Below are 22466 nucleotides of genomic sequence, written 5' to 3' on the forward strand. Positions count from 1 at the left end.
CTCTGGGTCCCCACATTCCAGAGCCGCTGCTCATCTGTGCAGGCAATGCCAGTGAGCCCACTGGATACAGCATTTTCAACCTGAGACCAAACATATTTACTGATGAGTTTATATACTTGTAATTATTTCAAAGCTTTCACATTTATCTTATTTAAAAATATTCATTAATATTACACTTAATGTTTACCTACCGTGTTCCTCATATCAGTTGATAGTGTGATTAGACTTATTGTACACCTACCAAATCTTACCTTACATTTTGCATTTACGTACCTGGACACCATTAACTTACCTTGCTCCATTGTACTATTAAAAGATTTGACAAGATACTTCATCAGGTCTGAAGCTGTGTATATGTCACAAAAACATGTTAATATACTTATGTTTATACATTGATAACATACTTATGTTAACATCAACGTTGCAAGATGTGTGGTAGTCTTACCTTCCATAATATTGAGGCTGTGTGGCTACATTACCTTTTATAAATGCTGTAACCTCATTTTGTGAAACTTTGGCCATGTTTCACATGAACATCCAACATTATAACATTGTAAATGTAAATGCTCCGTACTTGTATAGCGCCTTTCTAGTCTTTTTTCGACTACACTACATCTGCATTCACCAGTCATACACATTCATACACTGAGTCTCAAACGGAAACTAACATTCACACACATTCATACACTAGCAGAACAGCCGCCAGGGGCAATTCAGGGTTCAGTATCTTGCCCAAGAGATTGAACCGCCGACCTTCCGACTAACGGCCAACCTGCTCTACCTCCTGAGCCACAGCCGCCCCTTAATTGTAGATAAGTCATAAAATGTTGAAAAGCATAATAGGTCTCCTTTAAGGTATTGACCGAAACAGCCCAGTATTGAGTACAATACTCGTTTTTGTAGCCAGATCGTGGCAAAAAATTAGTATTTTTATGTTACACTGAAAGAAAGAGAAGAGCACGCCTGCACCATAGACTGTATAAAAAAGTTTTAAACCACAAGCTTGGCTTTCTGTTGCTTTCATCTTCTGGTATCATTTAACACTTCTCTGTACATTTTTATTTTCTATTGACATCACTTGTCACTGATCGATCGCTGCGTTCCATCACATCAGTTAAAGGTTTTTGTGGCGCATCAGCTGATTTAACTCACGGAGCCTGCGGCTGCTTCAGGTCTAGTTTGGTTGGCTGGATGTGTAGCCTCTCTTTTCCCCTGTTTATATGTGACTTGTTTACAGTCCTCTCTATACTGCACCACTGTGGCCAAAGTTTAAGAGAAACACCATACATTAGTTTCAGGTTGCCTATAATGTCTGTATGCGGATATTGCTTAAAAAAGCTAGGTGGTGTAGCGCAGGTGACTTTCCAGGCTCTGAGATGTTGGGTGTACATTTTTTTGTCAACTTGTTGGCTCTCAGAACGGCGTTATTAAGCTGCTGACAAATACATTATTATTACATTTATTCATTTAGAAATAAATCTTTAATCACATCTGTCAGCAGCGTAGCCTCCTCCGTAACATTAAACACACTGCTGTGAGCCTGGAGAGGGCAGTGAAAAATGAGAGGGTGGTTGTTGTTGTGTTGTTGTTGTTATTAATACATTTTATTTATAACGCACTTTTCATCAAAAGACCTCAAAGTGCCACAGGTTAGAAAAAAAAACAAAAATGCAGTTCTTTAGAAAACAAACATCTAAAGGGGACCAAAAGCTTTGCTAAAAAGAAATGGCTAAAGGCCTTTTTTAAAATTGTCAGTGGATTGAGGTGCCCTCAAGGTGTCAGGGAGGGCATTCCATAGATGTGGGGCAGCAGAACAAAATGCCCTATCTCCCATTGTCCTGAGTCTGGGTCTGGGTATGTGGAGGAGGTTTGAGTGAGTGGAGCAAAGGGAACGGGTTGTGTTTTGTGGGTTGATAAATTCTTTGAGGTGGGGGGGGGGGGGGGGGGGTGGACATGTCCATGGATGCATTGATGTGTGAGGAGAGAAACCTTGTACTCAATCCTGGTGGAGATGAGAAGCCAGTGGAGTGAGTTGAGAATGGGGGTAATGTGCTCATGTTTCCACACTCTCATCAGGATCCTAGCTGCAGAGTTCCATGCCTTTTTATCTCCTCCAGACAGGTGGTGAGTTTTGATGGGGATGACTGTGAGGGTTTGGTTTCAGCTGTGGCATTTATATAGAGCTGTATGTCATCGGCATAGCAGTGGAATGAAATTTTGTGACTGCTGATGATTTGGCCAAGGGGGGTAAGGTAGAGGATGGGGCCAAGGACTGACCCCTGGGGGACACCACAAGTAACTGTGTGTGGATTTGATTTGGAGTTGCCCAGGGAGATGTATTCTGTCTGGTTTGTGAGGTATGATCTGAACCAACTGAGGGCAGTGTCATTTAGTACAGTAGTGAGGTGGAGCCGGTTTAAAAGAATGCCATGGTCGACAGTATCAAATGCAGCAGAAAGGTCAAGGAGGATGAGGAGGGATGGAGAGCCAGCATCAGATGATATGAGGAGGTCGAGGACTCTGACTAGGGCAGTATCTGAACTGTGGGCAAAGCGGAAACCTGACTGGAATTATTAGCGGTTATTATGTTTGAGGTGGGTCCTGAAGGTGGGTGGCAACTGCTTTCTTGGGGGAACAGTTTGGGTGGGAGGACCAGAAAGAGCAGAGCGAATATGTGCAGTTTTTGATGTGAAGAAATCCATGAATTTATGCACTGCTCTTCTGTAGTGGCAGTAAGTGGGAGGGATTGTGGTTCAAGAAGGTGGTTTGCACCTCTTCTGACGAAACCTCAGGAAAGCAGTTCAGGGATTTGGAGACGGTATAAGTTGGGGGAACAGTTTGGGTGGGAGGACCAGAAAGAGCAGAGCGAATATGTGCAGTTTTTGATGTGAAGAAATCCATGAATTTATTGCACTGCTCTTCTGTAGTGGCAGTAAGTGGGAGGGATTGTGGTTCAAGAAGGTGGTTTATAGTGGAAAAAAGCTGCTTGGAATTTCCTGGGTTGTTTCTGATGGCATCGGAGTAAAACTGTGACCTTGCCTCTTGAAGGATTGTGCATATTTTTGTTTTTGCTCCCGGTAAATTTGTTTGTGGACAGTGAGGCCAGAGGCTCTGAAATGCCGCTCAAGGACCCGCCCTGGTGCCTTCATCTTACGAAGCACATCTGTGAACCAGGGTAGTGAGCGGGTGAAGGTGACTGTTCCTGTTTTAACAGGGCCATGAAGGTCCAGGAGGCTGCTCAGATGGCTGTTGTAGTACTGCTTTGTCGGCTGATTAAAAGTGTGTGGAAAAATGTTGAAAGTCTGCTGCTAAGAGTTCTTGTTTTAAAGGTTTCTGAAACAGATATTCCGCTTAGGCTTGGAAAGGCTGGATGGGGATGGCAAATCCATAGAAATGGCCTTGTGATCAGACACACCTAGATCATACACCTGCAGGTTGGTGAGAGGGGCAGAGTTTGTAATGACCAGGTCCAAGGTAATGCCCCCTGGTGTGTGTGGGGACACCAACAAGTTGTTTTAAGTTAAAGCAGTCCAGTAGCTGAAGAAATTCAGCTGCAAAACGGCAAGAGGGGGTGTCAACGTGGATGTTCATATCACCTAAAATTATAACAGCAGTGGAGGATGTGCAGAAAGTTGTGAGAAGATTTGACATCTCAGTGATAAATGATGTGTTTGGTTTTGGTGGTCGGTAGATGAGGAGGAACAGCACAGGGGAAGGGGACTTACATTTAAATGCAAGGCATTCAAATGAAGACAGTTCAGGTAATGGTTGCAGAGATAGCTCCACGCCCTGTGCTGTGAGCTTTCTGGAGGTAGCTATATCCTTGGGGACAGCTCTCATTTAAAGAAAAAAAGGTATCTGGTTGGTGCCAGGTCTCTATAATGCACATATAATCCCGACATTTATCCAGGATATAGTCATGAATGAGGCAGAATTATTTGCCATAGACTGTGTATTTAAGAGTATGATTTTGCTACTTGATGGTGCAACAAATCTTTGCACTGGCCGTAGCATACTGGAGTCCACTCCACGTTTCCCATTCAGCACACTGAAGCGGAGAAGTCCTAGTTGTTTAATCACTGCAGTGCACGCTGGAGTGAGGAAACTGTTGAGATTCACCAAAAGTTTGCTTAAAAACTTGACTGGAGAAGCGGCAAACAGACAGCGCCAGCGTCTTCTCCCTAGCTTGTTATCAAGTGTTGGTCTCCAAAGAGAAGTGAATAGTTGCTTGTTTTATTATTATTTAAGTCATGTAATTGACGTGACAAATGACCAACACACCAAAAGCACTGAGTGTAAGAGCTAACGGGAGCTACTCACTGTATCTCCGGCAGAGCCGCTCTGAGATCTGGTAGACTGCGGTAAGCTTATGTTTTGTTCTATGGTGCTGCAGTGTTGTTAAAAGGAGCTGCAGAGCACACTCATGACATGAGGGAAGTATCCGTCTTTCTCTTTTTTTAATAGTCAAATATCGGCTGTTATAAACTCCGATGCAGATAAATCAGTAAGTAGCTTATCTCGGCCGATAATATCTGCAAAACGATAAATGGTCGGGCTCTAATTATTACTGTGGTTCGCCTGGTTAGACCAGCTGTAGAATAACAGACTGGCGCATAAAAGTTCACTGTTCTCACCCGCCATACAAATCTTCATGGAAGCAGGTTTGTACTGGTCTTAGTGTCAGCTGCTTCTAGATGGCTCGCTCCACCATGACATTTCCTTACTGTCTTTCTCTCTGTCTGTTGATATAGAAACGGAGAGGAAGAGAGGGACTCAAACGTCACTGCTGTCACCACTGTGACAAATCCTTCACAAGAGCTGGACGTTTAAAGAGTCATCAGAGAGTTCACTGGAGAGAAACCATACAGCTGTGACCAGTGTGGGAAAACGTTCACTAGATTAGATTTTCTAAAAGCCCACCAACGTGTTCACACAGGAGAAAAGCCGTACAGCTGTGGGCAGTGTGGGCAAGGTTTCACTCAATCAAATAACCTAAAAGCCCACAAACGTGTTCACACTGGAGAGAAACCGTACAGCTGTGGGCAGTGTGGGAAAGCTTTCACTACATTAGGTCACCTAAAGTTGCACCAACGTGTTCACACTGGAAAGAAACCGTACCTCTGTGTACAGTGTGGGAAAGCTTTCACTACATTAGGTCACCTAAAGTTGCACCTACGTATTCACACTGGAGAGAAACCTTACAGCTGTGGGCAGTGTGGAAAAAGTTTCACTACATCTAGTGACCTTATGAAACACATACGTGTTCACACGGAGAGAAACCGTACTGGTGTGAACAATGTGGGAAAACATTCACTTTGGCAGGTGGATTGATAGGACACAGACGTGTTCACACCGGAGAGAAACCATACTGGTGTGAACAATGTGGGAAAACTTTCACTCAATCAGGTCACCTAGAAAGACACACACGTGTTCACACTGGAGAGAAACCGTACTGGTGTGAAACATGTGGGAAAACCTTTACTAATTTTAGAAACCTTAAACGCCATGAACGCGGTCACCTTGCTTAGTTAGTTTTGAGACAAGCGAGTTGTTTCCTCCACCTCCTCCTCATGCTGTAATTCAGTCCTCAAAGTCTGATAAGACTGGGGGCCAATCTGGAGAAGCAACGGTTCCATTAGTCTGAGCTAGGGGTGGGAGAAAAAATTGATTCTTGGATGTCAACAAATGTCAAAACATCTATTATTTATGTTAATAGTAACTGTAATGTTGACGGAGCGCAAAAGGCGGATCTTGCGGAAGCAGCCCCGGACCATTTGTCCTTTTAAGCTAATTAGGAGATGTTTCTTTTGGATTTTAATGCGCAAATTAAGTGCTTAGTAATTATCTGGAGATCCTATATAGAAAAAAACGTATGCGTCAAGATGCATCGATAATCGTTTTATAATCGCATCGCAGTGTCTGAATCGTAATCGAATCGTGAGGTGCCCAATCAGGCCCATTCCAACCTGCACTCCAGGTTTCCTTTAATTCAGTTTCAAATGTAAAATACTATTTATACTTTGACTGAACATGTGATGCTTCACTGTAAATCCACTGTTTTTTCCATCTTGCATTAGTCCAGAGTTTTAACTAAACCTCGACTGAGCCACAGGCACAAAGTTAGGAAAGCAACCGAAACACAGACAGACCGTGATGCGCTGCAGCTGCACAGTGACGTAACATTAGTCTGCTGTTATCTGCCGACATCAGACTTTGAGAGGCAAGAACAAGCTGACATGGCATGAGCGAGTGGCGTGGCGTGAGTAGGGGCTATATAAGACAATAACATAAATTAATAGCACAGTAGAAACAGCTGGTAGGTAACCACAGGTCAGTGCAGCAAATGTTGAACATGTTCTAGGACAAATAAGTATAAGTATTTTTTTGGTAAATAAGTTAGTCATTGTAGCTGAATAATCTTTAAAAATAAGCATTTTATTGATGTTTATGTTTCTATGAATATCCATGCCCACATTCTTTTATTGTTCTGTATTTTGTATTGTGATATTTTATTCTGTTGTATCCATTTTATAGGCAACATTTGTAGACATCCTTAATAAACCGATACATCAGTCATGCTGGTTGTTTTGTTTTTCTGTTTTACCTGAAAGTTTTACCGGACATGCATATTTATTATCGCTAACTTGACCGCGGAGCCCAAAAGCCCAAAAATGACATCAAGGGTTCTTGACCATTTTACTGGAGCACAGCATGTGAAAAAAGGGTCTAGCGGTGCCTTTGGACAACAGTTACTTTATATTCTGAGCAGCACTTATGTTATTTTGACTGCATCTACACACTGACCTGCCCAGTCCTCCCCCTAATAGTCTGCTGTTGTCACAGACAGTGAGACAAGTAGGGCTGTGAACCACCAGAGACCCACGATACGAAATTATCACAATACTTATACGATCTTATTGCAATTTCAAACGTATCGTGATATTCTACAATATAGGGTAAATTAAGTGTGGCCATTTTAAAAGCTGTCTGAAACCGTTTATCAGAAGGCCCCTAAATTCATAACTTTCATTTTATTGTGTAATGTGTCAGTTTATTAATGGTACATTGTTGTAGATTTTAGTGTCTTTTTTTTTTGTTTTTTTTAAAGAATTCCTATCATTGTAGGGTGAGCTTAAATGGTATACTACTATGAAACTAAACTATTTCACTCATTTCTCATTCAAATATAAAAAAATTCGCAAGCTGTAGCCTTTCCACGTAAAGGCTAATACTACCCGTGAGGATGAACTAATTAGGATGAGGAGGATCAGATACAATTTCCAAAAACTTTTATGTAACAGTTATTTGAAACAAGATAAACATAAATTAGATAACCTTGCTTGTCCATAATAACGATGAAAATAACAATAGGCCGCCAATAAACTACTATGGCTTCAACGGGTGGCCTTTTATGTAAGGTATCAAATTAAGTACTCTAATGGTATTGGTATCACTTTAAGGGTACTGGTTTTGGTACTGATATCGTAAAATTTTAAACAATGCCCAACCCTAGACGCCATGCCACAGGCATGCTCATGGACAAAACTCGCTGTTTGTACAACTTTTATTTTGTCAGTGGGTTTAGAATGCACAGAGAAAATCTGAACTCGGGGACAGACTATTTCTCTGGGAGGAGTTTGTTAAAATACAAAGTTTGTAAATTGGCAAAAGATTAAATTCAAAATGGCCGACTTTCTGTTGGGCATTGCTTCAAAAGACTTTTTTGTACATCTGGACATGAAACGTAGCACAGAAGTGTCGTACATTTAGGTGAAACTTTGGCCAGGGTCTGCTCTATAGGGGCACTCGTGAGCCATTTTGCCACGCTAATGTGCGAGACACAAAACACGTAATTTTTTTGCTTCGCCTGACGTGTGAGCAAAGTGTGGTGAGTTTTTGAGCATGTTTAGGCCACCAAATATGAGATGCAGAAAAAAAACTTTAAGTTCTAATAGGGTCCTCGCATGTTAGTGTGTAATATTCACAAATACATTTACTCATTTAGCTGACGCTTTTATCCAAAGCAACTTACAATTGCTATATATGTCTCTGCTTCTCTTGTCTCTTGCGCAGGGACACGTTGGTGAATGTGTCACAGCAGGAATCAAACTCGGGTCTCTCACACCCAAGGCAATGCGTCTTATCCACTGCTACATCCCCACCCTAATAAAATTACTGTTATTAGACATGATCATAGCTTTGCCTATTTGAAAATAATAATAATAAAACTTAATTGCAAAAACAATGCATTACCAAAACATTAAGAGATTATTGGTGGCATTCTACTACATTGGCCAAGTTATTACAATATTGGGAAGTTACCACGTTATGAAGTTCTGCAAAAATACCCAATGATATAATAACCTCCTGTTAATGTAACAATTTATTATATTAGTGGTACAGAGATTATTACATTATTGATTTAGACATTTGATCACATTATTGGTTAGCCTTAAGGTTAACATCGGTTGTGTTTTATGTCAACTTGCTTGAGCTTGAGGCACTGTAGTGATTTTTGGGAGCTGGGTTACAGGTTTAAATTAATAGTCCTCGTTTTAGACATGCTTTATTCTGGCACCACACCTAGCTTTTCATTGTTTATTGAAACGCTAGTTTATGAATGGCTACTACTATGTGTTTTTCTTGACAGGTATGTTTAGTTAGTAGGGGTTTGTTGATTTTGGTCTTTTCATTTGTTTCAGTTTGTAAGGTGATGAAATTAGTTGGCCAAAAAAGTTGTTTGTTGATTTGGCACCACCCGCAGCCCTTCCCTTCCCTCGAACTCTACTCCTTTCATTCAAACTTAAAGATAAGCATGTATCTATTATTTTTTGTGTCACTTGACAATAAATATGTATAAAATGTTGCTTCCTTCATTCCTAGACAACTACTGGTTGTACCTGTTCTAACAAAAGCAGACACACCGGCATGCAGTCCACATAATAGTGTCTCCAATGTGATAAACAAAGATCCCTTTCTGCAGCTGCTGCTTCAATCAAAATGTTTACTCTTAAGGGTCACAATGAGAGTGTACAGGAGAGAAAGGGAGACAGGAGTTGCTGAGTATAAAGACAAATCAGACTAAAAACAACAAAGCTGAACAGGCAAAAATTAACATAACTATTATAAGTAGGTTAAAAATAGAAGCACATATACCAATATAAAGCAACATAATGTCTATATAATTCGTAATGAAATCTCTTTGTTCAGTGTAAGTCGGCTCACAGGCAGTGTGATGTCCTGAAGCAGGAAACTAAAATACAAATAGCACCACTATCCTTTGCAGCCCGTTGTCATGTGGGAGGAGATACCCGCATAGGCTATGAATGATTGCAGCATTCACACCCAAACATATCATATTTACGCTACTTGACCTGACCACTTTTATCTGGTGGTACTTAAGTCTGAAAACAAACACCTCACTGTTTTCTCTTCCTGACTCCATGTGAGAAATTTTAATTAAAACTAGGTCTCTAAGCTCATATACTGTATTTCTCATGTAACTGGATGATAAAGACTGATTAAATCCCAAATGTGGAGGAAAAGTGTTTCAGTTGCTGCTGAACTCAGAGCTGATCAAAGGTTTCAAACACACACGTTCTCATCCCAGGACACAGGCACAAGGTTCCCTTCAGCAGGGTTTCCGCTATGTATATATTAAAATTATTGCAGTCATAATTACAGAACTCTGCGAAGGCTTTTAGTTGATGGTGAAGACCTGTCGACGGGACGCTGTAGAATCTTTTGGCAACACCAGAGCCCTGTCAACATGCATCTTAGGAGAGGCAGTTTGAGATGAGTAAGGAGAGAGACTGCAAGAGAAAGGTAGATTAAATCTTGAAAAGACCGTGTGTGTAGTGGTGTCTGGACATGGCGGCTGTGGCGGATGGCGTATAGCCTACTCAGTGTCTACGGACGGAGTTGCACCGCGTCGTTGTAGACCGCACACAGCGGTAGAAAAGTCTTTTTTTTGTTGCTGGTATTTTTTGGAACTGAAAATTTACTTTTGGCTTTATATTTTTGATGGACATAACTGTTTTCTGTGTTCAAGGAACTTATGACTAAGTTGTCTTTGTGTTTGACTATAACTTGAGGAAGTCTGTGAATGCCCATTATTCTGACTGTTATAGCTATGTTTGGTGAACAATATACTTTCTAATCACTAATAACGGTTGTTGATGCTTCTTTTGCTACTAATGATTTTATTCCAAGGGTTTATGTGGACAGAGATTGACGTTAATATACATATATCCTTGTAACGGGCATACTCGTGTGTGTGTGTGTGTGTGTGTGTGTGTGTGTGTGACGACTATTTGTCAGGATATCCCTGACTGGCCCCATAAAATAATAATAAATAGTCGCGCGCTAAACCGTTACACTATGTCTCTGGCTGTGTTGGAAAACAGCCTTTCTAAGCCTTCACAAGCTGCAGAAACAATTTCGCTTTCCATTAATGGTGTTTTAAAGCCTTTTAAGTCTGCAGAACAAATGTAGGCTATGCACTGTGTAAAAATTTAAGTCAGATGTTCACTGGATTGACTGATTGATTCTGCCTAATTTAACAAAGAGCATGGTTTTCTTTTGAAATAAATTATTTATTTCCTCTTATGTGCTTGGTTGCTATTTGTTTTGCAGCGATGTTTGATGGCGAATACACTATTGAATTTAGCTGGTAAAACTAATCTTGGCTTTCGATCAGGCTACCAGCATTTGATTTCAAGAAAGAATCCTTTTTAAGCTGCATAGAGAGAAAATAAGCCTGTATATAGTCTGTAAGGCTTTACGCTGGACACACAGGTCTCCCTCTATATGTAGGCTTACCCTACTACCTTGAACAACAGCCGGCTCCCATGTTATTGCAACATTATTTCTTTGCATTGTAAAGATTATGTTCATAGATACCTTAGTAATAGTCAGATTGTATAGGCTGCCTGTGTTATTTGAAATGGCAGATTATATGCAGCGCATAACAAAGCAAGAAGTTTGGTTGTCTACATGTCCATCTCAAGATAACAACAGATAAGCTATAGGCAATAGTAGGCTAGTCAGCAAGCGTAATGTTATCGATACCTTCATGTAGATTAGAACAGAAATTGCTGATTTAGAGATAGACTAATCAACAAGCAAAGCAAAGCAAAGTGCGAACCCTTAATATAACCGTGTTTTCTAACTTCTTGTGCAGATGAAACAACATTATTCCCTAAAAATAAGAGGAGAAGCTGCTCCTGCTAGTGAAAAAAATCCTAGAGGAAACAGTGCTTCAGTGTCACCTAACTCCAATGTAACCCATCTGACGAAACCAAAAGTTAAAGTTACATACACTACAAACGTGACTTATGTAATGTAAGCGATTATTTTCAGCCCAAACCGTGATATTTTCCTAAATCTAACCAACTAGTTTTGGTGTGTAAACCTAACCAAACTGCAGACAGCGAAGAGTACCTTGTGTGTATTTGATCGTGTGCGATGTGAACCTGTTCCTTCCCAAAGCAAACACTTTAATACATTGACAGACACACCTCAAATCATGCACCTCTGAACTATGCTGTATAGAAGAAACGCATGTATGCATAAATGCATTTCCCACCCGCCATGTACACATACACAGGCACACAAACTCACAGTAAAATAAACCCCAGAGACTAACTGTACATTACAGGAAACCACTGCTTGACCTAGTTTTTCTAAATAAAAGCCCCACACTGTAACAATTTTTTATAAAACCAGGCGCTGAGCTCTGAGATTTCAATGTTACGACATAAAAGACAGTTGGAAAATGAAAAAGGTCAATGGGGTCAATATCTATAAAAACTTCTACAGACATCACTTGACACTTAAAGGCAAGGAAGGTAAGTTGCTTCTAAAAAACTTTTTGTCATATTTGTTGAAACTCTCTATATAAACCAATGCATATTAAAAAGTTAGTTGCACTGAAAAAGAGAGTATAAAAATCTGCTGTCTGTCGGCCACTCGAATGCAATGATTGGCTGGCTGACTCTCACTCTCCCTCGCTGCCATGGCTACCAGCCGTGCTGCGACAGGAGCTGCCCCCGTGCGCGCACCCGGTCAGCTCTCAGACCGGAGGAGCGAAGCGGTCAGACCGGTGGGTGATATCTGATGGCTTTATTTCTGCTGGACAGGTAATCTGGCTTTTATCATGTTGATGGTAGTTTGTTACTTTCATCGCTAGCAAACGTAACTAACTACATACAGCTAACAGTAGCTACCTACGTTGCATACAGCTAACTGTTGCTACGAGGGCAGACTGGTATAAGAGCCAGAGTGGAGACAATGGATTATATCTAGCTGTAGGTAAGTGGAAAAACGCAGTGCGATTGGTTGTTTACACCTAACTTTACGTTATCTTTGCCTTGTATCTAATCTGTTCGTGATTATCTTGTGTCTGCAGTTGATGTTTGGTTGTATGTTACTTTTACAAATGTGGTGATGTAGCTGTGTGTTTGCAGTTATGAGAAAGACATTTCAACGTTAGTATTGTTAGATCCCGAGTTACCCCTATTCAGGAGGTACTGGACCAGCTCTCCGTCTTAAAGGGCCCGATCCTCTAGGCCTGTGGGTATTACCCTATTAGGTATAACTGAGGACTGTTTAAGCTGCTGTCGAAGAGATTCGCCTAGCTTCTAACTGTCTTCTTCCGAATGCCTACCCTGCCACGCACGTTAACGACAGCTCTTTTCTCATTGATCAGTGCACTTGGTATAGTTTCTAGGATTGTGTTTAGTGGCCAGGAAAATAGGCCCCAAGGATAAGTTAATTTTGTTGGCTAGAGCAACCTATAAGAACCTTTAGAGAGGTTAAACAGACTTTACCTAATGAATTACTACCTTAGTGAAGAAATAAATTCAATGTCTACTACTTGTGCTTTAAATGCAGTGATTATATATTTTATTGCAAAAAAATTAAAACTTGAGTGAACTGATAAAATTTCTAAAATTCAAAACCTGATTGTGATAGCTGAGCTTGAGTATTTTTGATGTGTTCTTTATGGAGAGAAAGGAAGGGGAAGGAGTTGTCCCGGCCGGTGAAATCCTTCCTCCGCTGCTGGGCTGATGACTCTGGTGGAAACCTGAGGCTTTGTCCAAAGCCCTCAAATTGTCTTCAAAAGTGTTCAGTCTTCGTTGCAGCTTTAGTGAGAGAAAATCTTCAGAGTCCGATGATTCTTCATTTGGTTTGGTCGTTGTGGTTACCCTCCGTGGCTCGATCTCTTGAAGTCCCCTGAAGAATCTCTGAAGTATTCTCTAGTTGTTTGCTGCTCAAATCCCCGTCTCTTGTCTTGGTCCGGTGCGGTGATGGTCTTGCTCTGAGTCCGATGCCTCTGAGGTCTGCCGAGGAATAACCCCGATCTCTCTCTGACTCCTCTTTATCCTACTCCGAGTTTCTTTGTCAAATCAGCCACCACCTTCTTTCTGTCTACGTGACTACTGTCATATAGCTTGAACACCTAACCCCAGGAAGCGGAAGGAGTCCACAGTGGTGACTGGGGACTCACACAGGATGATGGGGGAGGGTGGGGCTGGGCTCTTTCTGAGGTCCACGCTTCACAGTACATACAATGGAAAAACAGGTGATCAGTTGCTTCAATTTCAGTTTCACAAAAGGTACAGTTATGATCCACGCCGAATATCGTTTTTGGCAGCTCGTTGGATGGATATATATATATATTGCACATAATGTTAAAATTGACTTTTTTTGTCTTGGGGCTTACAGGGTACTTGATATAGTTGGTACTAAATTTCTTAATGTGTGATTCAGAGAACAGCTGGAGTATGGGGTTTCTGTTTGATCGTAGTGGGAAAAGTATATTATTAAGGTGAATACGAATTAATTTGTTTGAAAACCCCTCATCCAGGAAGTCACGCCCATTGAGTTGGAGTGTGGGTAGATATAATGTAGCCGTTTGTATTTCCATCTTTTGGATTAACCCTTTTATTGACAGAGGAATCGCTTTGATTATTTTATCATAAGTTAACCAGCATCCCTCGTCCTTTAAACCACCTTCTTCATTATCTTTGACGGTTTCCGATTTTTTAATGTAATGTACCTGATTCTTCCAAATTAAATTAAAGTTCAGTTGATTAATAGTCTTAACAAATTTATCAGGTATGGCCATTGAATATGCGGGATAAATGCATCTGGCTAGGGATTCCATCTTAGATAAGTACGTTCTTCCAAAGACTGTTAGGTCCCTTTGTAACCACATATTCAGCTTAGATTTACACTGTTGAATTTTGTTCTGTATATTTAAAGATTCACTAGATTTAACGTCCTTGGTTATATGAATTCCAAGATATTTCACAGAAGTTTTGATGAAAATATTGTGAGCACTTATGAGGTTGCATTCGTGAATGGTCACATTTGTTGTGATTAAGTGTTAAACCTGAAGCTTTAGAGAACTCATCAATTAAGTAAAAAAATTGGGGGAGTTCTAAATTTTTGTGTCATCAGCAAGTTGTAACTATTTGCTCATCAAATCATAATCATATTTAGTTTGGCAACATCAGATCTTTTTTATATTGATTGCTAACATTTCTGATGCTTGACCCCTGTATTGATGGTAAAACGGGGGGACGTACCCTGCAGGAGTGCTACTGAGCTAGTTGCGTCCTTACAGAAGGATTCTATTATGTTACAGAACATTGACTACTTTAACAAATTGGAAAGCATGACATTTGAAAGTGCAAATTTTTTTTGGAAAAAAATTTTGACATTGAAAATAATGCACTTTCAAATGTCATGCTTTCCAATTTGTTAAAGTAGTCACAGCCAACATAACTGGAACACCCAATACTTTGATATTACATATTACATATTTGTAAGAGATGAATTTATTAAGGACCGAATGCACGCAAGAACTGAGATACAACATGTATCTGTCAAACACTTTTACTTTTGATACTAAAGTACATTCACTATAAAATACTTGTATACCTTTTACTTGAGTAGAATTTTGAGGACTTTAAATATGGATATGGTATTTCTCCTCTTTTAAGTAAAGGAAAATTGTACTCTGTTTAAAGACAATAAGTCCTTCATTATTATTTTATTTCAACAGGAGCAGGGTTCAAATCCAGCATGGTTCTCCAATCATAGACAGTAATGTAATACAATCAAGCACACAAACATCTTCCCAGAGCTCCCAACGCTTTTTAGGAGCAATAAGCAAGACATTAATGAACTCAAAGATACAATGATGAGATCTCATTTGTTACTTTCATTTATCCTATTGTAATCTCAATTCAGTATCCATTTGTCTTACCTAAGTCTCAAAACCTCAATCTCTCTTCATCTCATCCTTTTCTCCTAAAGGGTTTTAGGAGCAACAATTCAGATTGGAGTGATCTCAAAAGGAAATACTATTAAGATCTTAGTGTTTTCTCAAGAGTTAAAGAAAATACTTTTCTGAGCAAAAGATTTTTCCTCTGGGGAGATACAGTTAAGGAAGGTCAATTATCCTGTTTTTAATCAGGATTTAATGATCTCAGTTACATCTGTTTTAGAAGCAGGATGCTGTCGAAAAGTCAACAAAATAACTGCTATGAGGTCTAGAGTCTCTGTTACACTGTAAATAGTCAGACTGGACTGTCAAAAATGCTCTGGAGATGTACTCCCTGAGGACATAACTCTTGCGTGTAATCAACCTGTTACCTGGACCGTTGCCAGTGCTCTGGTATGTTGTTGGTGTTGTTGGTTGAGCTGCTTTTGATTCCGGATCAGAGCAGCATTCAACAGCTACTCGTTTCCTTATTGCAAATATGTGAAAAAAATACTCCGCAGATTACATATATAACACATTGATTTAGATTTAACTGCTAACATTATGTTAAGTAGTTAAAATGACCTAATTATTTGTACTTTGACTATAGTAACATTTTGAAAGCAGGACTGTTACTTAACTTATATTGTGGTAAAATTGTGTCAAAGATGTGGAAAGTGTCAACAGTGGACGGCTGCCAGAAACAGACAGAGCCCCTGTGACATTCTTTCACAGGGGACATGAACCCCAGTAGCTGGCAATTGCTATAGGTTTTTGGCATGCTAGACTGTATTGGAGGAGGCCTCCAGCAGTCTCCCACCTTACCTGCTGACATTTCAGTTATGCAATTCAGTAACAAGTTAACACTTGTAACAAAAGGTTGCATCTGTGAAATGACCTCACCAGCAGCAGCAGAAGGCATTTGTGAACAAATTATAAATAATCAGTGTGGATAAAGTTAAAAAATGTGAGCATTTCATAGAGTCCTCAGATTGGTAAGTTCTGCTTTTGTCCAGAAATTTCAATTATAATTGCTGCTAATGGATGAGTTAAGTGTCACTCCTGTCAATTGGAAGCACACTTATCCAAATGTATAATTCAGATGGACTAATATATGAGGAACCAGCACAAGATTTTCTACATTTCTGGTGTTCAATGATGCATGAAGAGTGAAACTTGTGGTCAGGGCAGCAAGTTAAAAAACATTTTAAGAAAATTTCCAAGGCTCTACCAAAAATGTCACTCTAACTCACAAAAAACACTATAAAATGATAATGTCCTCATTGAACTGAACGATTGATGTGATCTGAGTTTAAACATCAAAAACTGTGGGAGGAGAGACACGCCAAAAAGTGTGACGGAGGAATAATAAAAAGAGGAATAAAGGTGTTGAAGAACATAGGCTGCGACTGTTTCCAGAATTCACACCCAATAAAGAATTGAAGAACATAGGCAGTTGATGTTTGCAGCATTCAAACCCAAGAAGAAGAAGAAGAAGAAGAAAAATCACACCAACTAGCAGACCAACTTTCAGTCCAACATTTCCCTCCTTGTCTCCTCCCTTCTTGTCTCCTCCCTCCTTGTCTCCTCCCTCCTTGTGTCCAGCTGTGTGACCTGCAGAGCAGAAACAGGTGTGAGGTATCAGAATGTCAGACATTATCTACTGCACTTTGATCACATGACTCGTAGCAGCTGTTTCCTCTAAAGTCTCATCAGCAACATCTTTCTAAAACACAAACATCTGATCTGTGATGTTTCTCAGCTCAACTACCAGGAAGCAGCTTCACCTGAGAGACAAAGAGACACTCTGAGCTCTACACGCTCACCTGAGAGACAAAGAGACACTCTGAGCTCTACACACTCACCTGAGAGACAAAGAGACACTCTGAGCTCTACACACTCACCTGAGAGACAAAGAGACACTCTGAGCTCTACACGCTCACCTGGCTCTGTCACTGTCAGCCTGATGGTGCTGATGAGTTCCTCTTTGCCCGGACTGTTTTCCTCTCTAACCCGACACTCATATGTTCCAGTATTGTTGGTGGTGACGTTCTTCAAAATCACATCTCCATTTTTCATCTCTGGATCTCTCAGCTCCACTCTACCATGAAAAGATGGATGCTGGTAGTTTTCATGTGAGCGGCCGTCTTTGAAGAAGAAGACAAAACCATCATCTGACTTCAGGTCAGGTCTGATCCACTTTATCACTGTGATGTCAGCCCCTCTGTGACTCTGACACTGAAGAGTGGCGTCCTCTCCAGGCTTCACCATCACCTCCTGTGTCTCTGAGCAGAAAGAGAAAAGCCTCCAGTCAGGACTTGTAATGTTTCCTGTTGTTCAAACATCTTTTGATGGAAGCAGCAGAGATCAGGTCTCTATAAAACAGCACATGTGAACTCAGCAGCATTTCAAACCCTGTTCTCAGACAACTTGAGTCCCAGCTGCAGAAAGGAGAGACTAACTCCTCTGCTGCAGCTGCACGCTGACTTCATGTTGCTCATTTCTACAGCTGTCAGTCAAGTCGTCCTCCGCACCATCAGACAGGAGACATTTTACTTTCATCTGCTTTCTGCTTGTTTGGAGATTATTGATTATTGATATTATTTCCCATCTGAATACAGACATCAGCATTTCTGACCCTGAACAAACAGCTGAAATATTAAACATGTGAAGTTTATTATTTCCTAGAAGCTTTGAATCTTTGTCCTTGTTTTCCAAATGTGTCCCCAGTCTGTCCGTCCTCTACTCAGACTGTGTCTGAACTACTTCTACTGAGGAAAGAGTCCCTACAGTATGAAACTGCTTTACTTCTCAGAGAGACAAATGAAGCTGCTGGATCTGCATGGACAGACACCACGAGAGGGGAGAGGACACATGTTGGTCTCTGCCATTCACCAAGAGATAAATCCATAAATCAATATAATCAAAGCTTATTAATAAATCACACCTGCTGGACTTGGTTGAAGATACTGGAAGACGTTTCGTCCCTCATCCGAAGGACTTCTTCAGTTCTGACTTCAGTTCTCTCTCTCTCTCTCTCTCTCCTTCCCTCTCTCTCTCTCTCTCCCTCTCCCTCTCCCTCTCTCTCTCTCTCCCTCTCCCTGCAGCACATGTTGGCACATCAGGCACATCAGACCCACAGACAGGCAGCAGCCCCTCCCAGCGGTGTTTTTCTTGGCTAATAAAAGACTAAACTACCAGTGCCTCCAGTTCACAGCTGATTAGCCAAAAGAGCCAAATATAGTTAACTTATCTTAAGTTTAGGCAACCTATCATGCCCATACAGGGTAATGTACTGTACTTAATGGAGACACTACAGGCAGTAACATTTGTGTCTAATAAAGTCATCACAGTCGCCACATTGAAATGCAAATTTTGATGTTAACTAATTAAATCAGCTAATTTGCATATATTTGATAGACACTGCAGGAATAGGAAAAACTAAATAAAAGCAAATCACCACAGAACTTCCCCAGTTAATGACTTACATCGAGAGTCTTTTCCTCTGAAATGTTCTCTTTAAATATGCAGATTAGCTTGTTTTGGTTTACAAGAAATCCACAGACGGAGGGTAGTAGGCTTAAAACAACACACATCTCAATGTGTATGAAATGAGAAAAAAGTGTATTGCTTAAAATAGTGACTTCATCATTTTGATCGTGGGCTCCTCATCTGTTAACTTTCCATTCTATTAGTTTGTTGTTTGCTGATAGATATTTACATGACAGCCTTCCCTAAAATGTGAAACTAAGTCCTGCTTGTGATACAAAAGGTAAAAAGTATTTATTTTATGCCTGCAGCACAAGGTCACAGTTTAGTGTGAACATTTGATGTTGAAGTGTACGATTATTTTCCTTTTCTGGTCCCTGGTTTTGTCATAAACCTTGCAAATACTAAAGACCACGGTCTCTGTGTGAATAGATTATTTTGTAGAAAAATGTTGAGAATGAAACAATTTGTGTGAGTTTGAAGGAATTAAAACAAATTTGTAAGGAAGTCAGAGTTTTGTTAATATATTCAACGTTTGGTTTGAAAATTTTTTTGTGTCTGTGCACATCCCTGCTCAAGCACACACACACACACACACACACACACACACACACAGGCACCTTACCTTGACACAAAACCAAGATCCATGAACATGCGAACAAAGCCACAAAACGTGCTGATGTTAATGCAGTCATGACTGCAGAGCTGCAGCAGCTGATGAAGATGAAACCTGCTGTGTAGTTTTTGTTCACAATGAACCTCCCCCCATATGGTAATCAACAGTATCAATCTCTCAACAGTGGAATGTCAGTTTGTCAGACAATTAGCTATTGAGATAGGGCCAGAATACATACAGGATACACACAAACACAATACCATGAACACTGGTAAAATGTGTTGCAAATATCCAACAGACAAACATCACTGGCACAACGACAAAAAAGTAAGAAAACATCTGACAACCCAACAGCAGGGATGGAAAGACTGCTAGAATATTCAAGATAAGATAGAAATGTTTGATCCCACACTGGGAAATATCACTTATTACTGCAGCTCCAGATACAACAGAACTGATAAGAAAATACGCATTAAACAAAAATAGAATAGAAATAAAAAAGTAAGAATAACAGTTATATGTACACTGTTAACTCTTTACAACCCAAATATTCCAAATATTCTACCATTACTTTAAAGAAAAGCTTTATGATGCAAAACAAAACTTAATAGAGGTCCTTGATGGTGCCCGCCAAGTAGGGTAATAATAATAAAACCATGGAGGGACCGAGAGTAATCGCCCAAACAGGATGCTCTAAGTCAATAGAACGCGCCCGCAACGAGGCGAGAGAAACAATATAATTTAATTTGTCAACACTACACGTGGCATTCTTTGGTCGAGGGATTTTGACAAGGTTATTGGTTTGTGTTTGTTTTAATAGTTTGTTGTTTTGTAACAATTCAATTTTAGTTTTTTGCAAATTTCTTTAATTTGAAGAGAGACATTAATACAATCAGTGTATGAAGGAGCGTGTCTGCCACAATCGAAAATTAGTGTTAGAAATAAAAAAAGCTCAATAAATAAATAGGCATCCAAATGCACCAAAAAAATTAAACAACTGTATTTTAATTTGAGCTGCAAGCAGCTATGAGCGGGCCCTTTGCACCTGAAATGCATGGGGCATACCACGGCCCACCACAGATGCCGTTGCTGTCCTGACCCAGTTCTGAATTGTCAGGCGCTTCAGACACTGCAAAGAGGACTTAAACATCACTTCCTGTGTCCCCTATGTGGCAACAGAGACCACCCGGTAACTATTTGTTATGTGTCAGTACGTCAAGTGTGGAAATCAAGGTGAGCAGATTAGTTTGTGAGTTATCAATAAAATAAGGTGTAGAATTAAAATGATTTTTGGGCCTACATGTGAGACCGACCATGCAGGCTTTGGTCGGCTTCACTATTTCAACTGTGGCTTACCCCCTTGATCATGATGAAGAAATGCTGTATTAAGTAACTGCTGATGAAACTGAACATTTCCTGCTGCTGCAGCTGCACATTAAAAGCATTTAACTGGCAAAACACTAGGTGACTTTTATTTTGAAGTAGTCACAGGAAATGCAATCTGTTTGTAAGTGAGATGAGTGCTGACTGCTCATATTCAGCAAAAATGCATCTAATGAAGACAATTGTCATTTTCAACAGTTTTCTGACAGCGGACAAGTTTGAAATATTGCAGTGAGTAATGCAACAGTCAGCAGCAGCAGACACAGTGAGCTGTTAGATAAAGAGCTGCAGGCGACAGGCTGCACACCTCCACCTTCTCAGCCAGGTAACACACTCCTTTCACTTTTGCTGTTCATGACTGATCACACAATTATGGAAAATAGTGAGCCGCTGACATGAGGCCCAGAAGCCTCATGATTGATAGAGCGAAGCAGCTCCAGCAGAGTGAGCCTCTGGGAGAGGAGCGCTCTTCTTCCAGTTCACCGTCAAACCCAGTCAGACAGGTGTGCGACGAGCTTGGCCGTTTGCACCACCAACTTGGGACCTCGCTGGCAGCAGCAGGTCATCCAGGTAAAACATGACTGTGATGCCCGCCTGCCGTAGCAGCTCTAAAGTCCAGTGCCCCTGCTGTCATTGCAGGTGGGGAACACACCTCCGTGACCCATGGTGGGCCCACCCCAAAAGGGCCGGGACGCCAGCCATGGGTTCCGTTATCCACCGAACTGGGGAATTCTGCTCCTGACGGGGAGGAACCAACATGCTCCGTCATGCAAGGAGGAGCGTCTCACTCCGTGGCAAGCATGCATGAGTCAATCTGACGGTGAGGCATGGCCACTAGAGGGGGTGAGCTGACACCCGCCACACCGGGGCCGACCGTGCCTCGCTGCTAGGGGGGGCACGAGGCAACGTGGCTCTCGCAGGCCCACCGCTGTACCGCTCCCCCAGAGAGAGTAAGGGGATGGGGAGAGACACAGTTGCTTGCTCAGAACATGCTCTTTAGGGCTCTGTTTATGTTTCATTTCAAAACACTATGTCTCAACAGAGAAAGTGCCGGCAGAACATTAACAGTGAACACACAAAATGTCACTGCCGCTTCCCAGAACACCGTGGCTGCACAGGGGGGTTAAACCATGAGCAGGCCACCTGAGCGCGAAGCTGGCACCACCTGTGACGGCGGGGCAGAAATCCGGGAGAGCGGAGTAGGGAGCTGTGCCTGCAGCGGCCTCGGGCCAAACTCGGCGCTGGCGGTCCTTCTTGCAGCCGCGGTGGTCTCTCCAGGGAGCGGCAAAAGGACAACACCATACACAGGGTTGAGTGTGAGCGTATCATGTCCACACGAAGCGTAATGTCTGCTTTCAGCTCATAGGACGCAGCCTGGACGCACAGAAGGACCGTCTCAGTGATGCCGTGATTATGCACAAGCTCGCAGCTAGACACTGCCGGGTGAACGTGTGAAATGTGAGCAGCATCACACACGCTGCCCGGCAGAAGAAGAATATCTGTTGTGCCCACATGAAGCGTCCGCTCTCGTGCGCTCATTCACAATTTCTGTGAGAGAGAGTACTGCTTGTTGCTTTGAGCTCGAGCTGCAAGTTAGTCACCTGGATAAGGGCAGCTGATTTTACATTTTATATTACTCTCATATTTATTGTGTTCGAGCTCTTCAGCTCTTCAGCGAAGTTCGGCTAGATGATGTTAACGCTG

General features: G+C 41.3%; 2 protein-coding genes across 2 annotated transcripts in view; both read right to left on the reverse strand.

Moving 5' to 3' along the window:
- LOC119912601 (zinc finger protein 2-like) overlaps nucleotides 1-22466 on the reverse strand; it is a 746717-nt gene that overhangs the window by 132437 nt on the left and 591814 nt on the right. The window lies entirely within an intron of this gene.
- LOC119912704 (coxsackievirus and adenovirus receptor homolog) lies at nucleotides 15356-19549 on the reverse strand. Its single transcript, XM_038731994.1, has 3 exons — nucleotides 19389-19549; nucleotides 17218-17559; nucleotides 15356-16888 (listed from the first exon to the last, which is right to left on the reverse strand). Exons 1-3 carry the CDS (start codon nucleotides 19456-19458, stop codon nucleotides 16587-16589), a joined length of 714 nt encoding a protein of 237 aa, XP_038587922.1. The 5' UTR covers nucleotides 19459-19549; the 3' UTR covers nucleotides 15356-16586.

The sequence above is a fragment of the Micropterus salmoides genome, unplaced genomic scaffold, assembly GCF_014851395.1.
Source record: "Micropterus salmoides isolate LMB-PRFRI ecotype aquatic unplaced genomic scaffold, ASM1485139v1 Ms_hic_scaffold_2, whole genome shotgun sequence".
Classification (NCBI taxonomy): Eukaryota; Metazoa; Chordata; class Actinopteri; order Centrarchiformes; family Centrarchidae; genus Micropterus; species Micropterus salmoides.

Coding starts and splice junctions, on each gene's coding strand:
- LOC119912704 (XM_038731994.1), bottom strand. CDS start 19,458: ATGACTGCATTAACATCAGCACGTTTTGTGGCTTTGTTCGCATGTTCA. Junction 17,560..19,388: donor GATCTTGGTTTTGTGTCAAG/GTAAGGTGCCTG, acceptor CTTTCTGCTCAG/AGACACAGGAGGTGATGGTG. Junction 16,889..17,217: donor GCTGACAGTGACAGAGCCAG/GTGAGCGTGTAG, acceptor TCTGCTCTGCAG/GTCACACAGCTGGACACAAG.